This window comes from Arvicanthis niloticus, chromosome 5, assembly GCF_011762505.2.
Source record: "Arvicanthis niloticus isolate mArvNil1 chromosome 5, mArvNil1.pat.X, whole genome shotgun sequence".
Classification (NCBI taxonomy): Eukaryota; Metazoa; Chordata; class Mammalia; order Rodentia; family Muridae; genus Arvicanthis; species Arvicanthis niloticus.
In genome coordinates this window covers 10,292,354-10,313,097 of record NC_047662.1, presented here as the reverse complement: position 1 = coordinate 10,313,097, position 20,744 = coordinate 10,292,354, and the positions used below count along the sequence as shown (strand labels likewise).

Below are 20,744 nucleotides of genomic sequence, written 5' to 3'. Positions count from 1 at the left end.
AATTTTATTCAGCCATAAAAATAATGGAATAACATAATTTTCAAGAAAATGAATAGATCTGAAAGTGTTATATTGAGAGGAGTAACTCATTTTCCAATATAAAACAAAATTACTACATGTTGCCTCTCATAAGTGATTCCCATCTTTTAATGAAGGTATAAGGCCAGAAATTGAACAGAAGCTAAGGAGAGAGGAAAGAATAACTATATAATCTCAGTAACTGGCATCTCTTCTGTATCTAAAATCAGAAAAATTTAAATTGTTCATCAAGAATTTAATTCTATTAAACTCAGTTAGGGTTCTTGTATATGGTTATAACAATAAATAGTTATTCTTCTAATGTTACTAAAAATGTGACATTCTGCTTCAGCACTATTTTCTGCATGTCAAAATTTCATTTGAGTTTTGTTTATGTTTTGATCTTACTGTCTTTCTCTCTTAATTAAATCTCATTATGTAAATTAAAACCCTCTAGTAAAGAAAGGACATCAGAATTACAGGCATATTTTCTCACTTTGGTGCTTATTTTACCTAACAGAAGCATATGATACAGTTAGATGTACCATGGAACATTTGCCATTGGAGGACAACAATATACTTTATATCCTTCAATATAATACCAAAGGTTCTGCTCTTCTACCTCATTCTTCTCTCTCAGACCACATATTGTTTAAGTATGTCTTTCTACAAGGAAAGAAAACTCATCATAAAAGAGCCAAGTACAGGCAATTCTTTTTTATTTCATTCGTGCATCACAGTCACCATCACACACCCTTAATGTAATTGATGACAGCATTTAAAGCATTTATGGAGCAGGGGAAAGAGAAAGGCTGCTTATCAAACAAACAGATGCATCCATGAAAGCCATCCTCTGCATGGTACCAGCTCACAGGGACCCCCTGGTCTTCCAAGCGCTTCTTGTAGAGAAAGGCATCATCCCGGAAGGCATCATACTCACAGCTCACCAGAAATGCCTCTGGAAGTTGAGCAATTATCCTGTCATCTGCTAGGAGAGGTGAAATGTTTACATCCAAAATATGCTTGGTTTCCAGATAGGCAGTCTCATTGAAAGGTCCCAGAAACTCGAGATGGAAGTTTTTGCTCTTAAACCTTTGGGGAATGTTGTCAGAGCTGACCCACTTGCTGTACTTTTTCCAAGTGTCCAGGGGCACACAAGCTCCTGTCAAGATGGCATTTTTCCAAGAGAGATCAATGCATAGGTATCTACAAATAAATGTAATCATTATGTCTCTGCTAAGCAATGGAACATTTTGATTCTGCTGTTGTGATGGTAACTGGAAATTAATGCCCTGTAGACCTGGAGTAATCAGGACTTGAGCCCTGATCTTGGGAAGCATGGGTTGACTGACCAAAGCCTGGGTGACAGTGGCCACAGCCCAACTCCCAATACTTTCTCCAGAGATCACCACCCGGGATGGGTCTACCCCATAGGTTTGAAGGTTCTTCAGGAAGTGGATGGAAGCATTCAGGCAATCCAGATGAACAATAGGATGATGGTAGTCAGGAAGCTTGCGGTACCTAGGGAGAAAAGTATGAACAGGGCATATTTATGTACACACGGGTCCCTGGAGATCATTGCAAACAGCATTATCTATCACTGAACACCAAAAATGTTGTGCCAAATGGCCCTGATAAAAAATGTCTATCCTCATTTCTCTTACATGGACTTGAGAAAAACTGTCTAGAGTAAAAATAATTTCCATTCCGTCTCACACCATGATTCATGGATGAGCACATAGGAGCAGAGAAATTCAAAGCTGTTGCCTTAGGAAGCATGAAAGCCAATAAAGATCCAGACAAGGCCATTGGGACTTTGCTGGACACAACTCTCTCTGAAATAACCTCTCCCTGATGTATTGAGCATGTATTGAGCTCTGATAAAAATCTCCACCCACCAGTCTCAGTGTATTTTATTGCCTAGTTTCATGAGGAAGCTCTTTTAGTTGAGCTTGTTACAGCAAGATACAAATACTGGCAAATGTGACATCAAACTTGTAGCAGTAGAACAATAGCAGAAGAAGAATATCCATTCAAGCAGTGGAGTTAGAGCCATGAGAACCAAAGATGGCTGATGGGCAAAGGAGCAGCCAGAAGCCTTTATAGCAACAGTGGCACACTTGCAGAAACTGCCAGAAGCACTTACAGACAGTAGTGGAGATGAGAACAAGGCAGCAGAGAAAGTTTGAATGCCATCCAATGCATCACCACAGAAACCTCCATCTTCAACTTGACCTTCAGCCTGCTCCACTCACCACACAACACTACACAATCTTAATACCACTCCTCTACTCAGAGCAAGGCCAGGCAAATGTGTGTATCTGTCATCTCTGTTCTTCCTTAAGTATTTCATAGGTTTATAAGTATTTCAAGTATGTATTCACTTTGTTTACTTAACTTCACAATAAATTTCACCCTGTGTATAAGGTTTTGACTAAGGCCTATCCATTGTTGGGAGCTGACTTTAGTAGAAAGTGGCTAGATCAACTTTGCAGCCATCTGGAACCATATACCCTGATGAAAGACTTGGTTGTCAAAAGCCTATAACAGCTGAAGCACACTCTGATAAATATATTGTTTAACCCACATAGCTTGTTTTGCTGTTTAGTGACCTCAGCTGTATGGTGCACGTGGTAAAATGTTTTCACCTGTGTTCTCCTGCTTGTGTATACAAATACCTCAGAATTCCCTTCAATAGGGGAGACTTGAGAAAATAGAAGAGACTGAATCACACCCTGCTTGTCTCCATTCTTCGGGTCTCTTGCCCCAAGAGCCACACTCCCTCTTGACCAGAGCACTTAGCCCCAAAAGTGTTGAGGCAAAGTGTTGAGGCAGAGTGTGGGCCTTAACAATCCATGACTTTATATTATCTAGCTTTCTTCATGATATTGTGTGTTCTTCCTGTTTATTTACTCTATGGCTAAGTAACTCTACAAAGGCATACAGTGGTCTTTAATGTCATATTCTCTCTACTACAACTATTTCATGTACTACACACCAATGAAGATCTATGCAGGAGTCTGCTATTTTGCAAGGTGTGAGTGCATGAGCAACTTTCTCTGTTCTCTATCAAAAATAAATCCCCTGACACTCTATTCTTTTAATAAGTCCCCAATACATCAAGCCACTCACCCCACTAACAGGACCACTGAGTCTGTCTCACAGGCAAGGACGTTGCCCAAGCCATGGTAAATATCTGCAAGAGAAGACCCACTATTAATAGTTGTGACAAGAACCAAACACATTCCACCACAAACACAGCTGCCACCTTGTGGACCCAAAGATGACAGCTTTTCTCTGAACTTTAGAGAACTTCATTGGTTACAGCATATTAAGTGCAGAAAGAAACACAGGTAATAATATTAGTAATGACATTCAGGGGTATATGAAAGGCTAGTGCCAAGCTTTTAAATGTGTTTGTTAGGATCCTTCTGGTGGGAAGATAACAGTAAAGCAAAAACTGAGAAGTGGAGTCAGTGCAGTATATTTTAGATTTTAAAAAGAAGGAGATAAAGTGAGTGTGTTTTCCCCACCATGAGCCACCTAAGCTGAGGAAAATGCATGAATGTGAGAGTATTATCAAAAGACAAAGATGTCTGCTCTATAATTGTTGAAGGAAGGAAGGAATCACATCTAGTGCCAAGAGATTCCTAAGAACATACAGGAAAATACAATTGAAAAGGTGAGAGAAATAAATAGAACCATGCAAGACCTGAAAGTGAAAATAGAAACAATAAAGAAAACATAAACCAAGGAGATCCTGCAGATGGAAATCCTAGGGAAGAGAGCAAGAACCCCAGATACAAGCATCACTAACAGAATACAGGAGATTTCTTCTCCAACATTCACCATATAGTTAGTCACAAAGCAAGCCTCAAGAGATGCAAGAACATTTCTTGCATCTTTCTAGATTTTTATCCTTCTTGTAATTTAATGAATTCAATGAAAATGAAGGTACAACATTTATGGGACACAACGAAAGCAGTGCTAGGAGAAAAGCACTAAGCGCCTCCATAAGATGTTACAAAATTCTCATATCAGAAATTTCAAAGTACACCTGAAAGCTTTAGAAAAATAAATGCAAGCATACCAAAAAGGAGTAGAGGTCAGAAAATAATTAAAGTCATCTCTGAAATCAATCAAAGAAAACAATACATATAGTCAATGAAACCAAGAGCTGGTTCTTTGAGAGAATCAACACAATAGACAAACCCTTAGCCATTTTAACCAAGAGATAGAAAGACAGTGTCCACATAAACAAAAATCAGGAATTAAAAGGGATATATAACAACTGACACTGAGGAAATTCAAAGAGTCATTAGGTCTTACTTGAAAAACCTGTACTCCACAAAATTAGAAAATCTTAATGAGATGGATTTTCTAGACAGATACCACTTATTTTTATGCAGAATTTTACCAGACTTTCAAAAAAGAGCTAATTCCAATGCTGCTCAAACTATTCTACAAACTAGAAACACAAGGTGCACTGCCAAACTCATTCTATGAGGCCACAGTAACCCTGATACCTACACACAGAGACTTATTAAAGAAAGAGAACTTCAGACCAATTTCTCTTATGAACATTGATGCAAAATTACTCAATATAATACTTGCAAACTGAATGCAGAAACACATCAAAGACATCATCCATGAAGATTAAGTAGGCTTTATCTGAAGGATTCAGAGATGGTTCAATATATGAAAATTCATCAACATAATCTACCATATAAACAAACTCAAAGAAAATAACTACATGACTATCTCATTAGATGCTGAGAAAGCTTTTGATTAAAATCCAACACCCCTTCATGCTAATGTTATTAGAGAAACCAAAATCACAAGTAACATACCTAAACATAATCAAAGCAATATACAGCAAGTCAGTAGCCAACATCAAGCTAAATGGAGAGAAATTTAAAGCATTTCCACTAAAATCAGGGCTATCTACTCTCTCCCTGTCTATTCAATATAGTATTTTAAGTTCTACCTAGAGCAATAAGACAACCAAAGAGACCAAGGGGATACAAATTGGAAAGAAAGAAGTCAAAGTATCACTGTTTGTGGATGATATGATGGTATACATAAGCAGCCCTAAAAATTCTACAAGAAAACACCTACAGCTAATAAACACTTCAGTAAAGTGACTGGAGATAAAATTAACTCAAAATATCTGTAGCCGTCTTTTATACAAATGATAAACAGGCAAAGAAATTAGGGAAAACAACAACCTTTACAAAAGCTATGAATAATATAAAATATCTTGGTGTAACTCTAACAAAGCAAGTGAAAGATCTGTATGACAAGTATGTTAAGTCCCTGAAGAAAGAAGTTGAGGAAGACATCAGAAGATGGAATGATCTCCCATGAACATGGATCAATAGGATTAACATAATGACAATGGCCATCTTGCCAAAAACATTCCACAGATTCAATGTATTCCCCATCAAAGTTCCAATACAATTTTTATAGACCTTGAAAGAGCAATTCTCAACTTCATATGGAAAAACAAAATACCCAGAATAGCCAAAACAATTCTGAACAATAAAAGAACTTTAGGAGGAATCACCATCCCTGACCTCAATGTACTACAAAGCAATAATGAGAAAAACTGACGAATTCATCAATGGAATTGAATCAAAGACCCAGAGATAAATCCACATACCCATGGTTACTTGATTTTGATAAAGAAGCCAAAACCACACAATAGAAAAGTGAAAGCATCTTCAACAAATGGTGCTAGTCTAACTGGATGTCTACATGTAGAAAAATGAAAATAGACCCATACTTAAATCTCATAGAAGAGAAAATAGGAAATACCCTGGAATGCATTGGTACGGAAAACAACATCCTGAACAGAAGACTAATGTTTCAAGCTTTAAAATAAAGCAACTCATCATAAAATAGCAGGAAATTATGTGAAAGGATTTATTGCTACTGCTTCTTTCTTTGGTGAGTCACCCAGAAGCCTCTCTAGTTAAGCTGGTTAACACTTTGTGAACCAGAAAGGAAGGAAAGGAAAAGAATTAAGATGCTTTGTACAAGCAAGCATTCAGAAACACATATGCATTCAGACATTAATACACAAACTCTCTGGTTGGGCCCCTCCATCTGTCACAATAAACTCCACAAGTATTTATGCATAGATGATAGATAGATAGATATATAGATAGATAGATAGATAGATAGATAGATAGATAGATAGATAGACAGACAAGCAAACAGACATATACATTTGGATGGATGGAAGTAGAGATGGATGGATGGATGGATGGATGAATGGATGGATGGATGGATGGATAGGGCAAAGTTCCCCAACCAAATCATTCAACCAACAACTTTATTTCTTTTCTCTGGTCTTTCTATACCTTCTTAGACAAAAAGTTCTTTAGAAAATTATTTCAGGGATAAAATGTTATATAAAATGAGAGCTACAGAAGAATGTTGATATTAAGTTCAAAGCAGTGTTTCTTTTTAATATACTCATTAAAAGTTCAAAGCAATCATTTTTACATGGTCTTGACTTATGATAGTACACACCTGTGACTTTATCCTTGGAAGTAAATGTTTTTCCTTGAACACAAAATTATCCCAAGTCTATTTCTATTTCTATTTTTTAATGTATTATGAAAGTTCATTGTATTTCCTATTATGCAAACTTTACTTACTATTTTGAGGGATAGACACATTCTATTCTTGATTCTAACTTTATTACATCTATCTGAAAACTGATACCAACTCTAAAAACATTCTTCCTAAAATTATTTTAATCAAGTCATGAATTATATAGAATTATTATTTATTTGTCTAAATAACATCACTATAAGATAGTACACCTTCATTGTTCTGCAGAGATCTCAAAGGTGTGGGGTAATAGGCAGGGGATGTTATAAATATTTAGTAATAACAGGAAAAGTATATTAATTGCATGAATCTTTCCTAAAATGGATTTCTCCTGGGCCTTGTCTACCAGGATAAATCCATCATAGATATTAATCTAAGACAGACCTGTCTCAGGAAGACTATCTGCTAGTTTTTTGCTTCCATTTGTTGGTTCCTGACATTAAGAGAAGAAGAGGGTGACTGGGAGGAGGGCAGTGAAGGGGATGTAAAGTGAATAAGTAAAACAACTTAAATTATTTTTTTAAATAATGGAAAAAAAGAAACCCCAACTACTGCTGCATTATTTCCATCATGACAAGTCCTCATGAGAATATGGGCAAGTTCTTGCCTTTGCTGACGACCATCCTCTTCACCACACATGAAACTACTTACTTAGACTTCCACATACTGCACCTCCACCATGGTAGAAGATGATGCCTCTCCGGAGTTTGGAAGACACTTCTTTGGGCTTGAACAGCCTCACAGGGACTGTTCCAAAATGAGTATCAGTCACCAACACATTAGGATCCTTCTTTAATATTCTTAGGTCTTGAACAAACTGTATAACTGCAGGCATAGAACAAATTCTCAGTTTCTCTAATATGGTCCCCTGTAGAAAGTTAAAAAACAGAAAGTTGAGGGATAGGAGTGTGTGAGGTGGGTGTGTTGATGCTGAAGACACATAACATCACTCAGGTGTGTTCACCATTTCTCACCTGCTTCATACATGTGCAAAGGAATCATGAGGACATCGATGACTGTGGATACTTTTCAGATAGAAGAGGGTGATAAAGCTTTTTCTCTAAAAATCCTGATTAAATAATATGTTGCTGTGATTGAAGTGCTGGCTTCCATCAAAACTCACATTTAAATTCCACTGCTAGTGCCAGTGTTAAGAGGTAGAAAACATTAGTGGAAATGATGTGGTATCTTCATGTATTAAGTTTGTATGGGGAGACTGTGATAAATATCTTCATAATAGACTCCTGAGGAGTGAAGCCATCTGGATTTTCTGACTTAAGAACATAGGCATGTTTGCTTTTTGTACTAGCATATAACATAAGATGGTCCATTGCTGGTATTACTGATCAAAGACTTCCCAAATTCCAGTAATGAATACAGCCATTGCTCCTTGGCTCAAGCTAAATCAACCATCTTAACGGGGTCCCATAAAGCCCACAGAGATGAGAAAGTAGACAGACACCCCATGGAGCTGACTCAAAATGAGGCAACCAGATAACTAAGACAAGTAATAAAACATCTTCATACTATTTGATCTTATCCTGCAATTTTTTAGCATTTTAGTGTTCTCTTAGTTCCTGTATCTCAAGGTCAGTTTCCACTCATCTGGCACTATCAACAGTAGAACCTGAGAATCATACCCTACAGAAACCTTCATAGTCTCACTACTTGTCACAGGATGGTGACCCAGGACCATCCTTTATTGTCCTTCTCATCCTCTGAAAAAAGCCAGAAAACAAAAACACAACTCCATGACTTAGATGTCAGATTGAGCCCTTCCACCCCTCGCCTGGGCCTGGTGCCTGAAACAGACACCTGGCTGGTCTGCTCCCAATTGGACACCATATCCTGAGACATCCTAGAGGGGCCACTGAACTCAGAGCAACAGGTAAGAACAGTTGCCCACTGCCCTACACCTGCCCCAGAGCTACAACTGGGGACAGGGAATGCTCAGGACCCAGAAGACACCCAAACACTGCTGCTGCTGAATAACACTCCCCCTCTGACACTCGCCTGGGCCTGGTGCATGGAGCAGACACCCTACTGGTCTGCTACTGTGTGAACACCATATTCCAAAACATCCTAGAGGGGCTACTGAACTCAGAACGACAGACACCATACACAGAGACATCCTAAAGGAGTGACTAAACCCAGAGCAGTGAACAACATATCCTGAGACACCCTAGAGGAGCCACTGCATTCAGAGAAGTGGACACCTTATCCTGAGACATCCTAGAGGAGACACTGTACCCAGAGCAGCCGACACCTAGCTAGACTGCTACCATGGAGACACAATATTCTGAGACATCCTAGAGAAGCCACTATACTCAGAGCAGCAGGAGCTCAGGATTACAGGATCACAGAAACATCTGGACCCTGAGGAGTTCAGACACAAGCAAGATAACTGGAAAGGTAGGCTCCAGTCAGAGACAGTAAGTGCAGGTAGCACTAGAGTTAACCACTAGAGTTAATGGTGAAAGGTAAGCACAAGAACATAAGCAACACCTCTGCCTGGTCTGCTCTTGTGTGGACCCCGGATTCTACCTGAGACATCCTGGAGGCTCGACGGATTCCACAGCCAGCCATAGGTAGGAAGACCCACACACTGCCCTAAGCCCAGAGCTGGGTGCTGAGAGCGCTCAGATTCCAGATCTTCCACCCCTCACCCAGATCTGAGGCCTGGACCAGACATCTGCCCAGTCTGCTGTTGTGTGGACCCCGGATTCTGCCCAAGACATTCTGGAAGGTCCACCCAACCCAGAGCCACAAAGGAACAACTGAACTCAAAGCATCAGACAACATATCCTGAGATATCCTAGAGGAGCCACTGCACTCAGATCAGTAGGATACCTTATCCTGAGACATCCTAGAGGAGACACTGCACCCAGAACAGCAGACACCTAGCTGGACTGCTACCTTGGAGGCACCATATCCTGAGGCATCCTAGAGGTACCACTGTACTCAGTGCAGCTGGAGAAGATCACAGAGACATCCGGACCCCAAAAAGATCAGACACAAGCAAGATAACTGGAAAGGCAGGCTTCAGTCAGAGACAGCAAGTACAGGCAGCACTAGAGTTAACCAGATGAAAAAAGGCAAGAGCAAGAACTTAAGCAACAGAAACCAAAGTTACATGGCATCATCAGAACCCAGTCCCCCTATCATAGCAAGCCCTAAACATCCTATCACACCAGAAAAGCAGGATTCAGAATTAAAATCACTTCTCATGACAATGATAGAGGACTTTAAGAAAGACATAAATAACACTCTCAAAGAACTTAAGGAGAAGACTGGTAGACAGATAGAAACCCTTAAAGAGAAAACACAAAAATCCCTTAAGGAATTGCAAGAAAACAAAACCAAACAGGAGAAGGAATTAAACAAAACCATCCAGGATCTAAAAATGGAAGTAGAAATAATAAAGAAATCACAAAGGGAGACTACCCTGGAGATAGAAAACCTAAAAAAAAAAATCAGGAGTCATAGACACAAGTATCACCAACAGAATACAAGACATAGAAGAAAGAATCATATGTGCAGAAGATACATTGGAAAACATTGACACAACTGTCAAAGAAAATGCAAAATACAAAAAGCTACTAACCCAAAATATACAAGAAATCCAAGACACAATGAGAAGGCCAAACCTAAGGATAATAGGTATAGATGAGGGGGAAGACTCCCAACTTAAAGGACCAGTAAATATCCTCGACAAAATTATAGAGGAAAACTTCCCTAACCTAAAGAAAGAGATGTCTATAAATATACAAGAAGCCTACAGAACTCCAAATAGTTTAGACCTGAAAAGAAATACTTCCTGCCACATAATAGTCAAAATATCAAATGTACAAAACAAAGAAAAAATACTAAAAGCAGTAATGGAAAAAGGCAAAGTAACATATAAAGGCAGACCTATAAGAATTACACCAGACTTCTCACCAGAGACCATAAAAGCCAGATGATCCTGGACCAATATCATACAGACCCTAAGAGAACACAAATGCCAGCCCAGACTTCTATAACCAGCAAAATTCTCAATCAATATTGATGGAGAAACCAAAATATTTCATGACAAATCCAAATTTACACAATATCTCAACACAAATCCAGCACTTCAAAGGATAATTGGTGGAAAACTCCAACACAAGGAGGGAAACTACAACCTAGAAAAAGCAAGAAAGTAATCTTCCAACAACCCTAATAGAAGGTAGCTATACAAACATATCTCCACTGGCAGTAACAAAAATAACAGGAAACAACATTCATTTTTCCTTAATACCTCTTAATATCAATGGACTCACTTCTCCAATAAAAAGATATAGACTATCAGACTGGATACGTAAGCAGGACCCAACATTTTGCTGCATTCAGGAAACTCACCTTTGTGAAAAAGACAGACACTACCTCAGAGTAAAAGGATTGAAAACAATCTTCCAAGCAAATGGTCCCAAGAAACAAGTGGGAGTAGGGATTCTAATATCAAATAAAATCATTTTTCAACCAAAAGTAATCAAAAAAGATAAAGAAGGACACTTCATATTCACCAAAAGAAAAATGCACCAAGAGGAACTCACAATTCTGAACATCTGTGCCCCAAATGCAAGGGCACCGACATACATAAAAGTAACTTTACTAAAGCTTAAAGCATACATTGCACCCTACACAATAATAGTGGGAGATTTCAACACCCTACTCTCAGCTATGGACAGACCATGGAAACAGAAACTAAACTGTGACACAATGAAACTAACAGAAGTTATGAACCAATTGGACTTAACTGACATCTATAGAACATTTCATCCTAAAACAAAAGAATATACCTTCTTCACAGCACCTCAAGGTACCTTCTCCAAAATAGACCATATAATTGGTCACAAAACAGGCTTCAACAGATACAAAAAGATTAAAATAATCCCTTGTACCTTATCAGACCACCATGGACTAAGACTCATCTTTGACATAGACCAAAAAAACGGAAAGCCCACATACACTTGGAAACTGAGCAATGCTCTACTCAATGATAACTTGGTTAAGGAAGAAATAAAGAAAGAAATTAAAGACTTTTTAGAATTTAATGAAAATGAGGACACATCATACCAAAACTTGTGGAACTCCATGAAAGCAGTACTAAGAGGAAAAATCATAGCTCTAAGTGCCCACAAAAAGAAAATGGAAAGAGCATACATTAACAACTTGACAGCACACCTGAAAGCATTAGAACAAAAAGAAGCTAATATACCCAAGAGAAGTAGATGGCAGGAAATAATCAAACTCTGGGCTGAAATCAACCAAGTTGAAACAAAAAGAACTATACAAATTATCAACAAAACCAGGAGCTGGCTCTTTGAGAAAATCAACAAGATAGACAAATCCTTAGCCAGACTAACCAAAGGGCACAGAGACTGTACTCAAATTAATAAAATCAGAACTGAAAAGGGAGACATAACAACATAAACAGAGGAAAGTAAAAAAAATCATCCAATCCTACTACAAAGGCCTATACTCAACAAAATTGGAAAATCTGGATGAAATGGAAAATTTTCTAGATAGATACCGGGTACCAGAATTAAATGAGGAGCAGATAAACCATCTAAACAGTTGCATAACTCCTAAATAGAAGCAGTCATTAAAAATGTCCCCACCAAAAAAAGTCTGAAGCCAGATGGTTTTAGCACAGAATTCTGTAAGACCTTCCAGGAAGACCTAATACCAATTCTCTTCAAACTATTCCACAGAATAGAAATAGAAGGAACAATACCCAATTCGTTCTGTGAAACTGCAATTACGCTCATAGCTCAAACTCGCAAAGACACAACAAAGAAAGAGAACTACAGACCAATCTCTCTTATGAATATTGATGCAAAAATACTCAATAAAATTCTCGCAAACTGAATACAAGTACACATCAAAAGAATCATCCATCATGATCAAGTAGGCTTTGTCCCAGGAATACAGGGATGGTTCAATATTTGGAAATCCATCAATGTAATCCACTACATAAATAAACTCAAAGAAAAAAACCACATGGTCATCTCACTAGATGCTGAGAAAGCATTTGACAAAATTGAACATCCCTTTATGGTAAAAGTCTTGGAAAGATCAGGAATTCAAGGCCCATACCTAAACATAGTAAAAGCAATATACAGCAAGCCAGCAGACAACATCAACCTAAATGCAGAGAAAATTGAAGCAATCCCACTAAGATCAGGGACTAGACAAGGCTGCCCACTCTAACCTTACCTATTTAATATAGTGCTGGAAGTCCTAGCTAGAGCAATTAGACAACAAAAGGAAGTCAAAGGGATACAAATGGGAAAGGAAGAAGTCAAAATTTCACTATTTGCAGATGATATGATAGTATACTTCAGTGACCCTAAAACTTCCACCAGAGAACTCCTAAACCTGATAAACAAGTTTAGCAAAGTGGTTGGATATAAAATCAACTCAAACAAATAAGTAGCCTTCCTCTACTCAAAGGATAAACAGGCTAAGAAAGAAATTAAGGAAATGACACCCTTCACAATAGCCACAAATAATATAAAATATCTGGGAGTGAATCTAACCAAGCAAGTGAAAGATCTGTATGACAAGAACTTCAAGTCTCTGAAGAAAGAAATGGAAGATCTCAGAAGATGAAAAGATCTCCCATGCTCCTAGATTGGCAGGATTAACTTAGTAAAAATGGCCATCTTGCCAAAAGCAATCTACAGATTCAACGCAATCCCCATCAAAATTCCAAATCAATTCTTCATAGAGATAGAAAGAGCAATTTACAAATTCATTTGGAATAACAAAAAACCTAGGATAGCGAGAACTATTCTCAACAATAAAAGAACTGCTGGGGGAATCACCATCCCTGACCTCAAACTGTACTACAGAGCAGTAGTGATTAAAAAAACAACTGCATGGTATTGGTACAGAGACAGGCAGGAAGATCAGTGGAATAGAATTGAAGACTCAGAAATGAACCTGCACACCTATGATCACTTGATCTTTGACAAGGGAACTAAAACCATCCAGTGGAAAAAGGTCAGCATTTTCAACAAGTGGCGCTAGCGCAACTGGAAGTCAGCATGTAGAAGAATGCAAATCAATCCATTCTTATCCCCTTGTACAAAGCTCAAGACCAAGTGGATAAAGGACCTTCACATAAAGCCAGATACACTGAAACTAATAGAAGAGAAGTTGGGGAAGACCCTCGAATACCTAGGCAAAGGGGAAATGTTCCTGAACAGAACACCAATGGCTTATGCTCTAAGTTCAAGAATCGACAAATGGGACCTCATCAAATTGCAAAGCTTCTGTAAGGCAAAGGATACTGTCAAGACAAAACAGCAACCAACAGATTGGGAAAAGATCATTAGCAATCCTAGATCCGATAGAGGGCTAATATCGAATATTTACAAAGAACTCAAGAAATTAGACACCAAACAACAAAATAACCCCATTAAAAATGGAGTACAGAGCTAAACAAAGAATTCTCAACTGAGAAAACACGAATGGCCAAGAAGCACCTTAAGAAATGTTCAACATCCTTAGTCATCAGGGAAATGCAAATCAAAACAACCCTGAGATACCACCTCACACCTGTCAGAAAGGCTAAGATCAAAAATTCAGGTGATAGTGGATGCTGGTGAGGATGTGAAGAAAGAGGAACACTCCTTCATTGTTGGTGGGGTTGCAAGCTGGTACAACCACACTGGAAGTCACTCTGGCGGTTCCTTGGAAAATTGGACATGGCACTACCTGAGGACCCAGCTATACCACTCCTGGGCATATACCCAGAAGATGCCCCAACATATAACAAAAACATATGCTCCACTATATTCATAGCAGCCTTATTTATAATAGCCAGAAGCTGGAAAGAGCCCAGATACCCTTCAACAGAGGAATGGATACAAAAAATGTGGTACATTTACACAATGGAATATTACTCAGCTATTAAAAATAACGAATTCAAGAAATTCTTAGGTAAATGGATGGAACTAGAAAATATCATCCCGAGTGAGGTAACCCAATCACAGAAGAACACACATGGTATTTACTCACTGATAAGTGACCAAATATGGAGACAAAGTGTGAGACAGAAACTGAAGGAGGGGCCGTCTGGAGACCATTCCACCTGGGTATCCATCCCATTTAGTCACCAAAGGTAGACACTGATGTACATGACAGGAAGTGCATGCTGACAAGAGCCTTATATAGCTGTCTCCTTAGAGGTCTGCCAGAGGCTGACACATTCAGAGACAGATGCTCACAGCTAATCACTGATCTAATCAAGGGGTTCCCAATTGAGAAGTTAGAGAGAAGACTGAAGGAGCAGAAAGAGTTTGTGGCCCCATGAGGAGAGCAACAATACCAACCAACCAGGGCTCCCCAGGGTCTAAACCACCAGCCTGGGAGCACATAGGGAGGGACCCATGACTCCATCTGTACATGTAGGGGAGGATGGCCTTGTAGGGCATAGGTGGGAGAGGAGATCCTTGGTTCCATAAAGGTTGGACACCAAATGTGGGGGGATTTGAGGGTGAGGATATGGGAGTGGGGGGTAGGTGCAGGCACATCCTCATAGAAGCAGGAGGAGGGGGGATGGGATAGGAGGTTCCTGGGTGGTAGGGGGAATGGGAGTAAAGGGATAAAATCTGAAATGTAAATATAATATCCAATAAAAATAAATTTTAAAAAGATGTCAGATTGATAAACTCATAGTGTTCTAGAAATTTAGAAAAGCATCTAAAGACATGAGGATGGAGGATGGTAGATTAGTCCACACAGTGTACAAGGATCAGGCACTATAGTACTATACTTGGAATTTGCTATTGTACAGTAAGTGAAGTATGATGCCTGACAAAGTAATTGAGAAAATTCTACAACATTCAGTGTCTACAAATGTAAAAGAGTTGCAGCTATTCTTGGATTCCTGAAGTACTGCCAGGTTTTCACACCCCACCTTGCCATGTTGCCCAACCACTGTATAATTAATTTGATAAACAGAGGAACAATATGGAACTGGGACAGACAGGCACAAAATACTTTCAATAATGCTGAGATCAGGTTTTTTGAAATCTAAGATAATCATAGGACAGACTAAACAGCTGTGTACACCTTTACCCCATGGTGGAGAACAGATGTGAATGGGCTTATAAATAAGACACACTAGCAAGTATACTGTAAAGCCTATGGGTTTCAAGGCATAATGAAATATGCCCATGTGGACACTATTATAGAATTCTTGCAAGCACTTTCATCTAAGCCTATATATATCAAAGCCTCCTTGAAGCATCTCACACAACTCAGTTTTAAATGTGAGTACCCACAGTGCATTGACAGTGACAAGAATGGTCATTTTACAAACTACTGTGCCAAATTGGGCTGAAGAGCAACATGGTCAATGACACATCCCCATACCAAACAGTCTGACTGGGCTGTATGAATTCGTTTTCATTGTTTATTTTTATGTATATGAATGCTCTGCCTGCATGTACACCTGCATGCCAGAAGTGGGCATCAGATCCCAGTATAGATGGTTGTGAGTCACCATGTGGTTGCTGGAATTTGAACTAGAACCTCTGGAAGAGCAGCCAATGTTCTCAACTGCTGAGCCATCTCTCCAGCCCATGAATTTTTAATAGATTGTAAAAACAACAGTTCAAAAGCTTAAGTGCAAAAGACAACCTGCAGAGGTGAAAAGGGAATTGCCAGAGCTTATATATTCACTAAATCAAAACCCCCCAGGTACCAGGACTGAGTTACCTCCCTAAAAGTTGTTGGTCAGAGAGTCATGTGAGGCCCATAAAACATAAAAGCCCTTACCACTGCTGTTGGATACATGCCAGGCCTAGCTAGTAAGACTATTGGTAAAGACCATGTGGTCTCATTGTAGTGTATAGAGAACTAAAGCTGGGTTTAATGTGGAAGTTCTCTCCTTACTGGTTATCTTTCATAATGCCAGAAAGTGCTATGTGTGTTGCAGGCAGAGAACTGTATTCAAAAGTCTTACTCTTATGTGGTCCTCAGATGATAGAGTACCAAATATTGCCCCACCATGTTGTGTGGGAGAAGTAAGATCTTCCTACTGCCATGCCACATGGGCAGCTTATAAACACCTAGAGGCCTGCTAGCTGTCACACCATGAAGCATGAGCAGAGTAAGTCACCCAGAAACTCACGAGCCACATGGTCCTTATGAAATAGTAGTCGCCACAATGTGCAAGTATGTGGCGGACAAATAAGAGAAAAAGAACAGATTGAGTATTATAAAGAGAGATCAAACTGGATACATGAGAGTGGAAAGAATTAAGCTGTTATGAATTGGCATCCCAGCCACCTGAAGCCATTATGAAGTCCCAGCCCATGCTGCTGCTCGTGTCTATATCTTAGTCCATGGCCATGCAGTATCAGGGGTCAGTGTAGATGTCCATGGTTCACATTACCACTGTAGACCATGGTGACATCCATGGTTTGAACAGCCATCTGGGACCACATAGAAGTTCAAGGCCTGTGCAGAACTAGCCCCACCCTTCACTTGCTGCAGCACTCTGGAGAGTGGCCCCATCTCTAACCAATAGCAGTACTTGGAAGACTGGGCCCTGCACCTCACCCAGGCAGTACAGTGGAGCTGGCCTTGGTGGATGGAGCACAGGTGAGCCAGCTCCAGGGCATGAGAGTGGAAGATCTGACCCTAACTCTAGTCTGCCATGAGGTGGTGCTAATGCAGTCCCCCACCACCACTCACCACCGGTAGCAGTCAGGAGAGCTGGACCCAGGGTAATAAGAGCAGGAGGAGTGTGACCTGTTCAGCATAGTAGAGCTGGCCCTGGTGGCAAGGGCACAGGTGAGCTGGCTTAGAGGCCTAGCACCAGAAAGAGCTGGCACCACCATTCATCTCCCGTGAAGAAAAGTTATTTTGAAGGTGATGTTCTCCCATGACTCACCCCTCATCCCCTTTTATAGTCAGTAGAGCTGGCCTCAAGTTTATCAAAATTGGAGAGCTACCCCTGCCCTTCACTGGCTATAGCATTCAGGGGAGCAGGCCCTTCACATCACCTGGACAATACAGTGAAGCTAGCCCTAGTGGTGAAGGCACAGGAGAGACAGCACCAAGGATGTGGGGGTGAGAGTGCTGAACCTTGCACTTCACCAGCTACAGCATTTGAGAGAGTGGGGCCTGTGCCTTGACTAGGCAGCACAGAGGAGCTGGCTCTGAAGGTATGGGTGTGGAATTCCTGGTCCCAAGGAATTCGGGGCAGGAGATTTGACCCTTCCTTCAGCAACTGTCTGGATTGAGTAGCCTAGCTGGAACAGTGCTGGGGAGCTCACGTGATATTGCAGATAAGGGAGAGCCAGCATAATGACCACCTCAGCTACCGCCCAGGAACAGATTCAGGACTTTGAACTGTTGGAGTGTGTGAAAAGACTATCCCTGGTGGCCCAAATCTGCGTGATCACCATGATACAGGCCAATAACAGGATCACAGTGAGGTATCCCAATGAGGATATTCATCCAATATTTATGTGATAGAAGCCAAAGATGTCAAACAAGACCAATAACTCACTGCGATGAACATTGGCAAGTGAAGTTATATGGGCAGATGTGTACAGTGTGGGACACACTGTAACATACTACAGCTTCTGTGATGAAAAACAAAAGGGAGAAAGAGATCAAGGAAATTATTCTTAATGATACTATGACACACTCAATCAGAGCCTAGCATAATTGTCACCAGAAAGGCTTCATCCAGCAACTGATATGAACAGACAGAGACCTACAGCCAAAGATTAGGCAGAGTTCAGAGAATCCTGAGGAACAGATGAAGGAAGGGTTATAGGAGCTAGAAAAATCAAGGACACCACAAAATAAAACCCACAGAATTAATTAACCAGGCCTCATATGGGCTATTAGAGACTGATCTGACAATCTAGGCGCTTGTATGAGTCTGTACATATGTTTCAGTTGTGTAGATTGGTGATTTTGTGGAACTCCTAAAAATGGTAACAGACTGTCTCTCAGTCTTTTACCTGCATTGGGGACCTTTCTCCTCCAACTGGGTTGCTTTGTCCAGCCTTACTATGAAGGGATGTGCCTAGTCTTATTGCAACTTAATATGCCCTGTTTCAATGATATCCCTTGGAGACCTACCTTTTTCTAAAGGGTACAACTTGTGGGAGCACAAGGAGCAACCCAGCATCAGCAGTTGCTTAGCTTAGGGACTATTTCTATATTCACGCAGTAAGGTTGGAAGGCTCCACATATTTCTCTGCCGTGAGAGACCCAAGGTCCTCATTTGTAGTGCCAGAAAATCAAACTAGCCTATGACCCTTGCTTGTTCCTCTAAAGTGACTATTTTTCCTGGTAGAAAATCTTCACAGAAGAGCAACAAGAGTTTTTATCACTTACAAAAACCTAGCGAGTCTTATCAAGTGCCATCTAACACTTTTCTGATTGAGATGTCATTGCTTCATAGCTGATGAGAACTCTGAAGCAAAGAGAAGTTAACCAAGGGATATTGAGTCAGTGAGAACACAGCAGCAATGCTGCCCAGATAGCCTGGCTGAATACTTGTTACAATTCTCCCTGCAGTTCTCAGCTGTCTTCTGAGGTAATCACTGTGAACTTTCTGGCTACTAGTAGGATTCCATTGAGAATTGGGACATCAGAACTTAATCCTATAGCCTACTTCTCATATAGGCCAAACTATATTTTTCACAGCTGTTGCACCTATTGTTGCATCTGTCGTTCCCTGTTCCCAACCCAGATGTATCTGACCCCAACCAAGATGGCCATCTCAGAGCACAACTGTCCAGTGCAACTACACTAGAGGGCTGAATAAACCCCTCACATGGGTGTCATCAAATCACTGCATTATCTGAATGCATATGATCTGTATTCGAGACAACTCTGAGTAAATTAATATCTATCCTCACAGTCCATATGAATGACAGGAAATCATCTGGAGACAAAAACATGAAAAAATGAAGAAAGAGGATGCTGTGGCTGAAGGTGCTTTTAGATCTAACAGACTTTAATGTACAGCAATCTAGTCTGAAATTATTTTCTTAGTCTGTGGAAAAGAGTTTCATAGAAAAGAGTAGTGATGTTATTTGTAGTTACAGTCCTCGGGAAATGGAATAGGGATGGCAAGTATAGAGCTAAGGCCAGGCTAGATTACATTGTGAGCTGCTACCTCAATGGAAAAGAAAAATAGACAGTTGAAGGGAGAAAAACAAAGAAAGCGAGGAAGTAAAGAAGAGGGGGAAAATACATAGAAAACAAAAGGGGTAGGACTCTTTGAGTTTCCTCTCCCCACTGAGCCTCACATGAGCTGGTCCAAAGCCCCCAACAAATATATAGTAAAGGACTGTCTTGTCTAACTTCAGTAGGACAAGGTGTTCCTAATCATGGAGACACTTGAGGCCCCAGGGAGAGGGGGAGACCTGGTGTTGGAGGAACATCCTCTAGAAAACAGGAGGAGGAGGAATGGGATGAGGAACTATGGGAGAGAGTACTGGGAGGGGGCAGTGAATGAATTGTTCAATTAATTAATTAATTAATTAATTAACAAACAATGAAACAGGGAAGGTGAGGGGTAGGATATAAGAGACTTCCCCCAACCCAGTCTCAGAAAAATTTTGAGAATGTGTAGAGAGAGAAATGAGAGGAGAAAAGGAAGGTACAAAGAGCACCCTCAATTCATGGTGGGTTTCAAGGGAAGACTCACCAAAGTTATCAGGTACTCAAAAATGGAATGCAGAATCCTTAACTTGACTGGATGCTTCAGGGTAGGTGGAATTTTAATAGTGAGAAGGTTCTGGATGAAAACCCATACAAAGACTCCCAGGAAGAATGTAAGCAGCCCTCCTAGCAGCACCAGCCACAAAACAGTCATGATCCCGTTGCTCCAGAGGCCCTAGGAGCTGATGTCTTGGAGACCTTACTTCAGAACTTGTAGAAGAGCACTGGAGCTGATTTTACTGACAGCTGTCTTCACACTCTCCTTTTAAAGCATATATGACACAGTCACCTGACCAGTTTCTCAGCATTTCACCTAAGTCAGCCAACAAGATGCAGCAAGCTTTGCTCCAGAGAAACAAAAAGACTGAAAATTT

The 20,744-nt window shown here is 40.1% G+C and overlaps 1 protein-coding gene across 1 annotated transcript; it reads right to left on the bottom strand.

Moving 5' to 3' along the window:
* Nucleotides 1–728: 728 nt before the first annotated feature.
* On the bottom strand, nucleotides 729–20,524 carry LOC117709487 (arylacetamide deacetylase-like 4). Its single transcript, XM_034503888.2, has 4 exons — nucleotides 20,357–20,524; nucleotides 7,291–7,507; nucleotides 3,151–3,214; nucleotides 729–1,539 (listed from the first exon to the last, which is right to left on the bottom strand). The coding sequence occupies exons 1-4, from the start codon at nucleotides 20,522–20,524 to the stop codon at nucleotides 765–767; spliced, it is 1,224 nt and encodes a 407-aa protein (XP_034359779.1). The 3' UTR covers nucleotides 729–764.
* Nucleotides 20,525–20,744: the final 220 nt, after the last annotated feature.